This window comes from Jaculus jaculus, chromosome 3 (genome assembly GCF_020740685.1).
Source record: "Jaculus jaculus isolate mJacJac1 chromosome 3, mJacJac1.mat.Y.cur, whole genome shotgun sequence".
NCBI classification, from domain to species: domain Eukaryota; kingdom Metazoa; phylum Chordata; class Mammalia; order Rodentia; family Dipodidae; genus Jaculus; species Jaculus jaculus.
Window position 1 is genome coordinate 142,170,387 of NC_059104.1, and position 12,614 is coordinate 142,183,000.

At 52.6% G+C, this 12,614-nt stretch overlaps 1 protein-coding gene across 3 annotated transcripts in view; it reads left to right on the forward strand.

Moving 5' to 3' along the window:
- Rgma (repulsive guidance molecule BMP co-receptor a) overlaps positions 1 to 11,025 on the forward strand; it is a 51,916-nt gene extending 40,891 nt beyond the window's left edge. For all 3 annotated transcript variants that reach the window (XM_045145404.1, XM_045145403.1, XM_045145405.1), the window contains one exon: positions 8,507 to 11,025. In XM_045145404.1, coding sequence (XP_045001339.1) covers positions 8,507 to 9,208 — 702 coding nt within the window. In that variant the 3' untranslated portion in view covers positions 9,209 to 11,025. The remainder of the gene's footprint in view (positions 1 to 8,506) is intronic.
- The last annotated feature ends 1,589 nt before the right edge of the window (positions 11,026 to 12,614 follow it).

Sequence of the window (12,614 nt, forward strand, 5' to 3'; positions counted from 1 at the left end):
GGGGGAAAACAAACTCCCAGGATTTTCCCTCCTGTGTGTTTTCATCTTGCTTCCTCATGGTCCATGATGCCAGCTGAGGTTGTCAGTACAATGAAACCAAACTGACGGGATGGAAGCAAATTATTCTGCCATTTTTCTAAGTCTTTGAGCTACATCAAATCTGGGGCTGATCACTGAGCACTTGTTTAACCTGCCTGTGAGGTTCACAGCAATCTCCCCAGCTCTGTGATCATCAGTGATTTCAAACTTCCACTGTGGCTGTATGTATATAAATGCCACAGTTGTAGAAGATGATAGTGGCACTCTCTGTACCACCCCACCCCACAATAAGCACTCCTCCTGGCACTCCTGGACAATTTGACCACTTCTCTGGGGCAGGGTTGGGAATGGATAGGTGGTTTTGATGCAGGGTCAAAGGGCAAGGATATGGATGGGATACAGGGGCAGATACCCGGACACCGGTAGAGACGGCCTTGAGCATTTGGAGTAGGGAAAGATGAGACGGAGTGGGGACAAAGAAGCTGCTGCCTCACTGAGACCCCCAAGGGCCATCCAGGTAGCCACTCTCCCTCCACTCCCAGTCAGCCCTGCCTGGCTGATGCAGCTCTACTTGACAGAAGAGGAGCCTGAGGCACAGAGGGGCCTTCTGTCCAAAATTTAGTTGGCCAAAAACACTGAGGTAGGATTTGACCTCAGCCTGGGCAACTCCAGAACCTGGCATGTGCTGGACTGTCGCAGAGTTCACTGAAGGCCATTCATATTGGCAACGGTATCTGGGTGGCAGTCTTCAAGACCTGCTCACGTGGTCACTACCAGAGCCAGCCAGGGACACGCCCTGTATCCCAGGCACGGTGATACTTCTACCCATCTCAGTTCTTTCTCTCCTTCCCATTTCTGGTGACAGTTTCTAGTGACCTCAGACTTGCCAGGAGGTAACGCCTCGAGGCTCAGGGACAGTACGTGGGTTCCTAGAGTCCAGACAGTAGGGCCACATCTGCCTTCCGGGTCTGGCCTCTGAGCGCCGCTGGCCCCACACACCGCAGTGCCCTCAGGCCCCGGGCTGGCAAGGACGCAGTGGGTCTGTTTTCCCAGGAGGAATGTACTGGAAGACCATGTGTTGTACAGTGCCAGGCTGGCCCACAAGGACATGTCTGTTCCTTCCCTCTCTGCCACACCTCAGAAGAGGACAGTGAGGTGAACTGGCAGCCAGGAAAAAGCTCCATCCTTGCCACTTCCTTCTGCTTTGGTGGCCCTGGCCTGCCCCGCAGGTACTCTTCTGAGCCCTACCACTGGGTAGGAATCAAGTGAGTCTTTACCCATGGATAGCCTACCAGGCCCTCAGTGCCAGATCATGATGCCTACTGGTAGCAGACTTGTGGCCAGAACACTCTCCTTCCCATCCTCCTTCAAGCCCTCAGCAGACTCAAGGGTGCCTGACTCAAGAATCTAAACACCTTACCCGTGGCCCTTCGGCTGTTTACCACCCTCCTTCCAGAGCCAAGGTAAATGAACACGGGGAGCCTGAGGCTGCAGATTCCAAATGCAGCAACAAACATGCCTCAGGACTTAGCCACCCTGCCCCCTGCTTCAGGGAAAACAGACAGGAGGGTACACAGGGAGGCTTGAGGGTGCAAGAAGAACTATGGGGACCCCTGATGGCTGCCCCTCCTGACCCAGAGTGATGTAATTACCAGATGTGACAGCAGAGCTCAGCCACAGAGCTGTGTGTGTTCAGGGAAGCTGGCCTGGACCTCTGCCACCTTGGCTGGGGCGGGGGACATGAAATTTAGGCAGTACTATGGGGAGCAATGTCCCTTGGCTTAGAACACCTGGACACCACCTTCAGCTGTCAGCAGACACACATCGGGACCTTAAGCATAGCAATGGTGTCCACCAACCAAGTAGATTAAGGGCCCACTCATCCATTTTTTGTGTTGTGTTCACTCCCTCCTTCCGTATTTCAGATGTCTGCTCCAGTCCAGGCTCCATGCTGGGCCCTGAGCACTACAGAGCCACTGAGCAGGAATGGGAGGTATTGTCCCCATCCATGCCAGCTAGAGGTTTCCAGAAGGGCATGAGGTTGTGTGGCAGAGCTTGTCCAGCCCAGCCCTTCCCCTGTGATCAAACCACCTTTGATCTCAGCAGGCAGACAGCTCTCAGGCCCCATCAGCCTGCTGGAGGCCAGATAGGGACAGTGTTTGTGGGCAAACCAAACTCGGGACTTGGGCCAGACTAGGGGCCCTCTAGTCCATAGGCACCTCAGTGGCCAGTCTTCAGACCCCTGGTGTACCCCTTCCTGTTCTCTGAGGCCGCTGTTCTCCATGTCTGTGCATGTTCTCTAATTTGGCACCATGGACCCTCCATTCCAGTGTCTGAGCTGGCTTCTCTCTTTCCTGCCTGCCTTAACTAGGTCTTAAACTCATGTTTCTTTCTGTGCCTACAGCCCCTGGTTTCATACACAATTGTTGATCATGTCTGTCTGTCTGTCTATCTGTCTTTTTCTCACCAGGAACCTCTTTGGAATGGAGGTGGCAGAGGCAGAGCAGCAGCTGCCCGTGGCGGGTTGGCAGCTGGCTGCCAGGCTTTCGACAGGCCCCCTTCATGCTGGTACTTGTGGCTGCATCCCTGGTGTATGTGCCAAGGAGCCAAGCAGCCTGTCAGCCTTCCAGGAGGCTGTCTCTGCAAGAGATGATGGTTTGAGCCAAACCAGCCTTTCCTGTTCTGGAGAAACTGATGGCACTTGAAAAGTAGGACCCCCTCCCCATGTCTGTGTGGCCTTGTACACAAGACAGGGATACCAGAGCCCCTATTCCCAGTGGCAGGACCACCCGCTGTTCAGACCACCCTAGCTGGCCCAAGTCCACCCCTGAAGGCGCCTCCACACCACAGCTGTTGGCTGGAGAAGACGTGGGAAGCCAAACCATGTGAAGTTGCTGTTTTCCTAGGTCGGGATGGGAGAGTAGCAGCAGTCATTTATGGCCCAGGGCTCTGGTGCAGTGTGCAAAGGCTGTGGCCACCTTTGACCTCCCAACCAAACTGGATGTGTACCACCTTCCAAGGACCAGGCTGGGATCCCTAGGGAGGGAAATAGGAAATGGAATCCTGTGCTTCTCTGGGAGTTGTATAGCCAGGGCATCCTGCTATAGTACTCCAGGGGCAGCAGAAGGTGCCCACCCCTGGGGCCAATCACTCATCAGGCACAAGGTGCATGGCCCCCAGCAGCTGGGGCTAGCAGAGCCCAAGGAATAGCTTTCACTGCTCTTAAAGCCAGAAGACAAAATTGATATGACCGGCCCAGACTATATTTTTATACCAGTGTAATCTGAAAATGTAGGATTTCTAATTAATATGTTACTGTGGAGGAGAAAGGCCCTAAAAGCCAGAGTGCCCCAGCCCCCGAGAGGCACATGAAGCCTGTCTCTCCTGCGCTCCTCCTGCCCAGCCGGCCCATAGACCAGTGAGAAGAGGAGGTTTTCTTCCTCACACTGCCTGGCTCCAGGTCATGTCTGTGCTCTCCAGGGATCTCAGGCCATTGAGCTGGCACCACTTGCTGCCTGGTCACCCCTAAGTTTACACTTGCTCGTGGGACCCACATAGCAGTGATAACACAGAGCCTGGGACACCTCCAGAACCTTTTTTTTTTTTTTGGTTTTTCCAAGGTAGGGTTTCACTCTAGCCCAGGCTGACCTGGAATTCACTCTGTAATCTCAAGGTGGCCTTGAACTCACAGCGATCCTCCTACCTTTGTCTCCCGGGTGCTGGGATTAAAAGCGTGCACCACCATGCCCGGTTTACAACGCCAAAACCTTTAGACCTCCCTCTTGAGCCGCCTCTAGGCCCGGCTGTCCAGGCCTTGGTCCTCTGTTATTTTCTTGATTTTCTTGGCTCTTTCCAGCTATGCCTGTCCACCTGGAGCTGCAGCCAGACACCCCTCCACACACGCCCTGTGACCCCATGCCCCATCCCACACTCAGCCATCCTAGGACTCTCTGAACCCAGATTCTTCTGCCGCACTCTCTGTTTCCAGTCCCTGTTGAAGCAAGCGTTTCTCTTTTTTGATTTCTAGTACATCTGGGCCCAGATCTTGCCCTACACTTGATGATAGTATAGAAACCCTCTCATCGCTGTGAGTATCGCCCTCCTAAGCTATCGTTGTGCCCCTGCCACTCACACACACGTCCAGAACAGCCAAGAAAGCGTCCAGCCTTGCCCTGCCTCCCCTTCCTGGGCCCCTTCGGCCTGCAGGTTCCCTGAGGCACAGGTTGGGGTGGGGTCTACCTGGGGCCCCATCAACCAGATAGCCAGACCTTTCTGGGTAAGGAGGGGTGAGCTTTGTTCTACAGAGTGGACTACGGTACCTGGGCCTGAGAAGAGTCAGTAAAGGTTTGAAAGAGCAGCAGTGAGTCCCAGAAGCCATGGGTACAACCTTGCTGCATTGTCTCTCTCCCTCCTCAGCTTAAGGCTTCAGCTGCCCTTGTTGAGGAGCCCAGAATTGCCCCCCCCACCCCACCACCGCACCTGCCAGGCAAACAGGGGGCCTAGGAGCAATAGTGTGGAGAGGTAGCCTCCTCGCCCAGTGTCACTCTTGTCACCACTCCTGTGTTCTCCCTAGCCAAATACCTCACCCAGGATGACAGGGAAAAGGTCATGATCACCACCCCCCCAGCTGCCTAGCCTTTTACCCTTTGGGCTGGTGGCCAGAAGACCTCAGTGGCACCGGCCGTGGTGGCACATGCCTTTTACCCCAGAGAGGTAGGAGGATCACTGTGAGTTCAAGGCCAGCCTGAGACTACATAGTGAATTCAGGTCAGCCTAGACTAGAGTGAGACCCTACCTTGAAAAACCAAAGACAAAAAGGAAGGAAGGAAAGAAGGAAGGAAGGAAGGAAGCAGGGAGGGAGGGAGGGAGGGAGGGAGGGAGGGAGGGAGGGAAGGAAGGAAGGAAGGAAGGAAGGAAGGAAGGAAGGAAGGAAGGAAGGAAGGAAGGAAGGAAGGAAGGAAGGAAGGAAGGGAGGGAAAGAAAGACAGACCTCAGAGGCTGGAGACCCTGAGACTGATTCCAGCCCTGCCTTTCACTGGTGTGTGGCCTTAGGCAAGTTGCTACATCTCTCTGAGCATCTATAAAATCAGGTATGTTACCTGTTCATCTAGTAACAGAGGAGTAATAAGCAGAGTACCTGGCATACCAGACACAGCAGGTACACTTGGGTCTGGGCTCACAGAAGACACAGTTAACTACTGAGCCTACTCAGCCGTCTGCCTCTCCTGCAGCAGTCCAGCTTGGAAGTGGCCTCCCTGCCGCCTGAGTCTTGAAGACGCTGGCTCTCTTGGCCCATCATCCCTCGTTTCTGTTCCCGCAGCAGCCGTGGGACCCTGTCCTCTGCCCTCCTGCTTGTGCGGATTTTGCATAGTCAGCTCTCACGGCATCACAGTCCTCCATTCCACCTGCTGCTTGGCCCCATCACTTCCTTTTCCAAGAGTTGTGCTGCAGTGTCATTGGCAGCAAGAGCGATGATCGCTGGTCCCTTTAAGCTTTGCGTCTCCCAGCTTCTGGTGACTGCCAGTATCCCTTGGCTCATGGCTACGTTCGTCGCATCTCTGCTTCCCTGGTGACTTCATCTGCCCCTCTTGGCTGTGTAGTCAAGTCTCCTTCAGTCTCCCTCTTCCACAGACACTTGTGATTGCGCTTAGAGCCCAGGTCACCTGGAATTGCTCCTCTCCCCCTCCTCAGCCGCATCATCTAAGCTTGTTTTGCCATACAAAGTAATACTCATGGGTTATAAGAATTGGGGTCAGGTGGCTGGGCAAATCACTCAGTGGGTGAGAGTGCATGCCCTGCAAGCATGGGGGTCTGAGACACAGCGTGAATCCATTCCTCAGCACACATAAGAAGCCAGGAGTGTCCATGCACACCCGTATCCCCAGTACTGTGGGGATAGCGGCCAGAGAATCACCGGGGCTTGCTGGTCACCGAGTCTGACTGAAAACAGCACTGCAGGTACAGGGAGAGACTCTGTCTCAAGGAAATGAAGCAGACGTGTGACAGGGAAGGACCCCTGACATTATCCTGTGGCCTGTATAGGTCTACACACAGGGCACATGTATCTGCACAAATGCATACATACACTGTACATACACATACCATACATACTACACACACACACACACACACACACACACACACACGTATGTACAAAGAAAATATTTGAAAAACAATTAGGGCTTAAGACTGTTAACAGACCCACCAAGGCTCAGGGAACATTGTGGAAAATTGCAAGAGATGCAGAAGGGGTAGAAATTACCTAAAACACCCCCCAGGAGATGGACTGAGGGCTTAATCACTCCACGCTGAATACCAATGACTCCACTGAGTAGAACCCTCAGGGAAGGTGGGTCCAAAGGAAAGGAGATATGAGACTACCACCTTTGTAAAATAATGAAAATAATTTTAAGAATTAATCAAGTAATTAACAACTTTAAAAAGAAGGCCAGGAGTGGTGGTGCACACCTTTAATCCCAGCACTCAGGAGGCAGAGGTAGGAGGATCGCTATGAGTTCAAGGCCACCCTGAGACTACATAGTGAATTCCAGGTCAGCCTGAACTAGAGTGAGACACTACCTCAAAAAAAAAAAAAAGATAAATAAGTAATTTAAAAAGAATTAGGGTTTAATGTTTTAGGGGCCATTTTCAGACTGACAACCGTGGACCTAGAGCCCTTTCATGTTTTTTGGTGATGCCTTTTCAGGCACATGTACATTTGTATTGGTGTTTGTGTATGCATGCCCACGTATGTGCTCATCGTGTGTGGGTGCACATGTGTTCAGAAGCTCAAGGTCAGTGTTGGGTGTTGTCTACCACGTTTATTAGACAGGCTCTCTCTCTGAACCCAGTGCTCCACTTTGCCTAGTCTAGCTAGCCAGCTTGCCTCAGGGGCCCTCGCTCCTCTGCCTCCTCAGTGCTGGCATTGCAGTGTGCACTGCCACACGCAGCCTTTATGTAGGCACTGGGGAAGAGCTTTACTGACAGCCATCACCTCAGCTCCCATCGGCTTTTTTTTTTTTTTTTTTTTTTTTTGAGAAAGAGGGAGAGCTAGGGCCTCAGCCACTGCAACCGAACTCCAGATGCTTGCGCCACCTAGTGAGCATGTGCGACCTTACACTTGTCTCACCTTTATGAGTCTGGCTCACGAGGGATCTGGAGAGTCGGACATGGGTCCTTAGGCTTCACAGGCAAGTGCCTTAACCACTAAGCCATCTCTCCAGCCCTACTTTTTAAAAAATATTTACTTATTTATTTATTTATTTTAGAGGGCATGTGTGTGTGCATGTAAGTATGGCCACACCACGGAGGGCTTCCTGCCACGGCAGTGTACTCCAAACACATGTACCATCTTGTGCATCCTGCTTTACATGGGTACTGGAGAATTGAATTCAGGCAGTCGGGCTTTATAAGCAAGTGCTTTTAACCACTGAGCCATCTCTCCATCCCTATGCTTGTACCTTTATGGTTTGCTTCTTTCTACAATAAAGGAGCTGATTTTCTTTTTTTTTTTTTTTAATATTTTTATTTATTTATTTGAGAGTGACAGACACAGAGAGAAAGACAGATAGAGGGAGAGAGAGAGAATGGGCACGCCAGGGCTTCCAGCCTCTGCAAACGAACTCCAGATGCGTGCGCCCCCTTGTGCATCTGGCTAACGTGGGACCTGGGGAACCGAGCCTCGAACCGGGGTCCTTAGGCTTCACAGGCAAGCGCTTAACCACTAAGCCATCTCTCCAGCCCCTGATTTTCTACTTAGGGTGGTAACCTAACATTTTTATAAGTCTTTTTTTAAAAAAAAAAAATTTATTATTTATTTATTTGAGAGCGACAGACACAGAGAGAAAGACAGATAGAGGGAAAAAGAGAGAATGGGCGCGCCAGGGCTTCCAGCCTCTGCAAATGAACTCCAGACACATGCGCCCCCTTGTGCATCTGGCTAACATGGGACCTGGGGAACCGAGCCTCGAACCGGGGTCCTTAGGCTTCACAGGCAAGTGCTTAACCGCTAAGCCATCTCTCCAGCCCTATCAGTCATTTTTTTTTTTTTTTTTTTTTAAAATTGTTTATTTATTTATTTGAGAGTGACAGACACAGAGAGAAAGACAGATAGAGGAAGAGAGAGAGAATGGGCGCACCAGGGCTTCCAGCCTCTGCAAACGAACTCCAGACGCGTGCGCCCCCTTGTGCATCTGGCTAACATGGGACCTGGGGAACTGAGCCTCGAACCGGGGTTCTTAGGCTTCACAGGCAAGCGCTTAACCGCTAAGCCATCTCTCCAGCCCCCTATAAGTCATTTTTGTAAGTGAAAAAAGACACATTGTAAGGAAAATATTAAGTTCACATGGCCATGACCTCCGTGAGGAAGGGAGAGTCCACAGCATCCTGGAACACCTTCCAGACCCTCTTCCGAGGGCCAGATATCTCCCCAGATCTTAACCCTCTTCCCTTTGTCCCTTCCCCATAGCTCACCATCATCTTCAAGAATTTCCAGGAGTGTGTGGAGCAGAAGGTATACCAGGCTGAGATGGATGAGCTACCAGCTGCCTTTGCTGATGGCTCCAAGAACGGTGGGGACAAACATGGAGCCAACAGCCTGAAGATCATGGAGAAGGTTTCAGGACAGCATGTGGAGATCCAGGCCAAGTACATCGGCACCACCATTGTGGTTCGTCAGGTGGGCCGCTACCTGACCTTCGCGGTCCGCATGCCTGAGGAAGTGGTCAACGCCGTGGAGGACCGGGACAGCCAGGGCCTCTACCTCTGCCTGCGGGGTTGTCCTGTCAACCAGCAGATTGACTTCCAGGCCTTCCACGCCAATGCCGAGGGCCCCCGCAGGCCAGCAGCCAGCAGCCCTTCCCCTGCGGCTCCCGAGACGTTCCCTTATGAGACAGCTGTGGCTAAGTGCAAGGAGAAGCTCCCCGTGGAGGACCTGTACTACCAGGCCTGTGTCTTCGACCTCCTCACCACCGGTGACGTGAACTTCACACTGGCCGCCTACTATGCCTTGGAGGATGGCAAGATGCTCCACTCCAACAAGGACAAACTGCACCTGTTTGAAAGGACTCGGGAGCTGCCAGGCACAGTGGCCATGGCGACACTGTGCCCAGCCCCCCAGCTGCTCCTTGGCATCCTCACACTCCTCAGCCTGCTGCCTGTGTTTTGGTAGGCACTGTCCATGGAGAATGCAGAGGGAGGTGTGATCCAACCCTGCCCCCAGTCCCGGGCTTTGGCCCTTGGCTCCGCCTCTGCCTGAGGGCTAGATATCCCATCAGGATACAGACCAGCGGGTACACTTCCTGTGGCCCAGCCATCTCTGCACCCTGCAGAAGTGGCCATCGTCTGGTGGCCCAGGGAGGCCTCCTCAGATCCACCCTCAGAGGTCTCTGGCTGAGGCTCAGGGCTTGGAGCAGCCCTCCCCTCTCTCTAGTGCTCGTGACAAGGTTGTGGTGATTGGTTCTGTGATGTTCGTGACAGTAGAGCCTGTGAGAGGGAGAACAGCTCCCCTCCACCCTGCCCCTGCCGTGTGAATGTGCAACCAGAGCCCCCTAGGCTGAAGCCCCACCCCCCACACACACCAGAGAGACACTGGGAATGTCAGCGTCAGCTCCTTCCACCCCCTCACGATGCACTGAGACAGGCCCAGCTGACTGCCGCACACCAACTTGTGGGGCCTCCTGCGCCCACCCTTCTACCCACCCACACGCACGCACGCACGCACACACTCTTATAAGACCACACTGGTGCACACTAAGCCCATGGGGACACCCTGGTCAGGCTGCTGTCTCAGTGGGACTAAGGACTGCACAAGGCTCTTTCCTTAGGCGAGACCCCTAACTGTAGGATACTTCCAAAGGGCACTGCTGGGCATCTTTAGCAAATGTATGTTACCTTGTAGTCAGTAGGCTGTGTCCTCCTCGTTCCTTCCCACCTTAATGCCTTCATGAAGCTGGGCAGAGACCTCATCCAGTTGCTGTGAGTATGAGTTCCAGGCCCAGAAGCCCCACAGCTGGAGGGAGGATGCATGTTGGCCTCTGGACTGAGCAGTGCAACTCATGGGCTCCAGTACCCATCTCTCACTTTGCCCTCCGCCCTTTGAGGCCCCACTGTGCTTAGGAAATCAAAGTGCTTGGTTCTTAAAGTCTAAACAGAAGCCATCCCCCAGATTCTGTTTCCTCCCCACCAGCAGATGGAAGCGTCCCAGCAGGGGCTTCAGGGCCACAGGATGTGAGCAGGAGACCTAGTAGATAGGGCCAGCTGGCCTGCCCATTCCTCTGATCTCTCCTCACTTACATTCCTCCACCCCAGATATCCCTGGCTGCTGGTGAGTGGCCCCACTGCCTGTCCTGGCCCTCTTGTCTGGATTCCCAGGAGAGGAACAGGGTCTGAGAGGCCTCATCCTCCCCTGGCAGAATCTCTTCCCGTAAGGTCCTCCTTTGTCTGTGGCCATATGGCCAAAGACTTGCTACTGGCAGCCCAGCTCCCTGTCTTTCAGCCCAGGCTGAGTGCCTGTCCACAGAGCCCAGAACCAGTCCCATCCCTGCTGCTGTTCCCGAGGCCCCCAGGGACCAGCCACCTCACCTGCAACCCAACCCGTCCCCACTCAGCATCCCAGTAGCCCACTGGCTGCTCCCCAAGGACCTCTCATACACTGGCCAGGAGGCTACAGAACATGCCTCTCCCCTCCCTCCCTGAGGTCCTGCCCCCCCAGCCGAAACCACATGGGTGGCTGAGAGGGGCTCAGCCCAGCCCCTCCCCCTCCCTGCTGGTTGGTTTTAGATATCCCTATGTTGGAAGTAAAAAAGTTGAAGCACTTTATTTTGGTTGTGTTTGATCACATTCTGCTTGGAAGTGGGGACCCCTCACTGCGTCCATGTGTCTGCGACCTGTGTGGAGTGTCACCGCGTGTACATACTGTAAATTATTTATTAATGGCTAAATGCAAGTAAAGTTTGTTTTTGTTTTGTTTTGTTATTTTCTTTTTGACAAGATGTTCGAGTTTGTTTTCTAAATAGTTTTGTCCCTGCAGGGTGTTTGCGGGGAGGCGTGACTTGGATAGTGACTGCCCCTTGCAGGTGTGCCTTGACAGTGGCTGTCTTACGTGCACACGTGATGCATGGTGACTGTAACCAGACAGCATTTATGGGAGGAAGGGATTTATTTCAACCTGACAGGTCCAGAGGAATTTCCATCGATGGTGGAAGAAGCTGGCTCCTCCTCACAGATCCAAGCAGAGAGAGAAACCACCACAGTCAGCAAACACCAAAAAGCAGCAAGTAGGACCCCCAGAGCTCAGGCTGCACTCTACACCTTCGGGCTAGTGTCAGATCAGCCCCCAGTGACACGGTCCCTCCAGCAGGGTGCTGGAGGCTTTAGCAGGAAATTTAACCTTAATAAATAAATACACATGCTGGAGAGATGGCTTAGAGGTTAAGGCACTTGCCTGCAAAGCTTAAGGACCCATGTTCAACTCTCCAGATTCCACGTTAGCCAAAGACACAAAGGTGAGGCAAGGTCACACATGCCCACTAGGTGGCGCAAGCATCTGGGGTTTGATTCAGTGGCTGAGGCCCTAGCACACCAATTCTTTCTCTTCACACACACACGCATATGTGTGTGTATGTGTAAATATATACATACATACACACACACACACATATGTATTATGTTTCTGAGGCTATGGTAGACATATATGCAAACCACTACAGATATTTCCCTAAATGATAGGTAATTGGGTAGATGAGGGAGTGGAAGGTATACAGACCCTGAGAGCCTGGGAGGAAGGTGAGCCAAAAGGCCAGTACGAGGAAAGTCCTCAGTGAATGTTCCCACACACACACCTCCTATATTAGTTCCTGTTTCATTGCTGGAACAAAATACCTGACCAGACCAAACCTACAGATGGAAAAGGGTTCTATAAGGCTTACAGTTCCAGAGGGTGGAACCCAACATGGGGGGCGGGGGGAGACATGACAGGCGCAGAAAGCTGGCTCACATTGTCACTTCTGCAGGGAGGAAGTAAAGAGAAAGAACAGCACATGGGCCTGACTATGACCTCCAGTCCTGTCCCAGGTGACCTACTTCCTCCACGGAGTTCCACCTGCTAAAGGTTCCGTAGCCTGCTCAAGCTGCACCACTTTGCTGGAGATCAAATGTTCTAACACACAAGCCTATGGAGGGTACTTTCCATTCAAACCACCACACCACCCCAACCAGAACAGCAAGGCTAGAACTGGGAGAGAACTTCTCAAAGGCCTGTTCTAAAAACACTGGTGGTTCGTTGGGTTTGTGAGGAAGGGTCTGCATCCATCCTCGCCAACAGCCTACACCGTAGGTACAGGGTGTTCAGTGGGATGTAAATAGCATGGGGAATAGCACTGAGGTGGTAGGCCACTGGCATTGGCCAGCACAGGGCAGATCATGGAGAGACCGAAGCACAGGGAAGGAGCCTCTCATTTTTCATCAGATTAAAATGCTGTGTGGCACTTGCCAAAAAGTACATACTTTCCCAGGTTCCACATGACTCATTCTCATCAACATGAAAAATTTTCATCCTATCAATATGGAGACAGCAC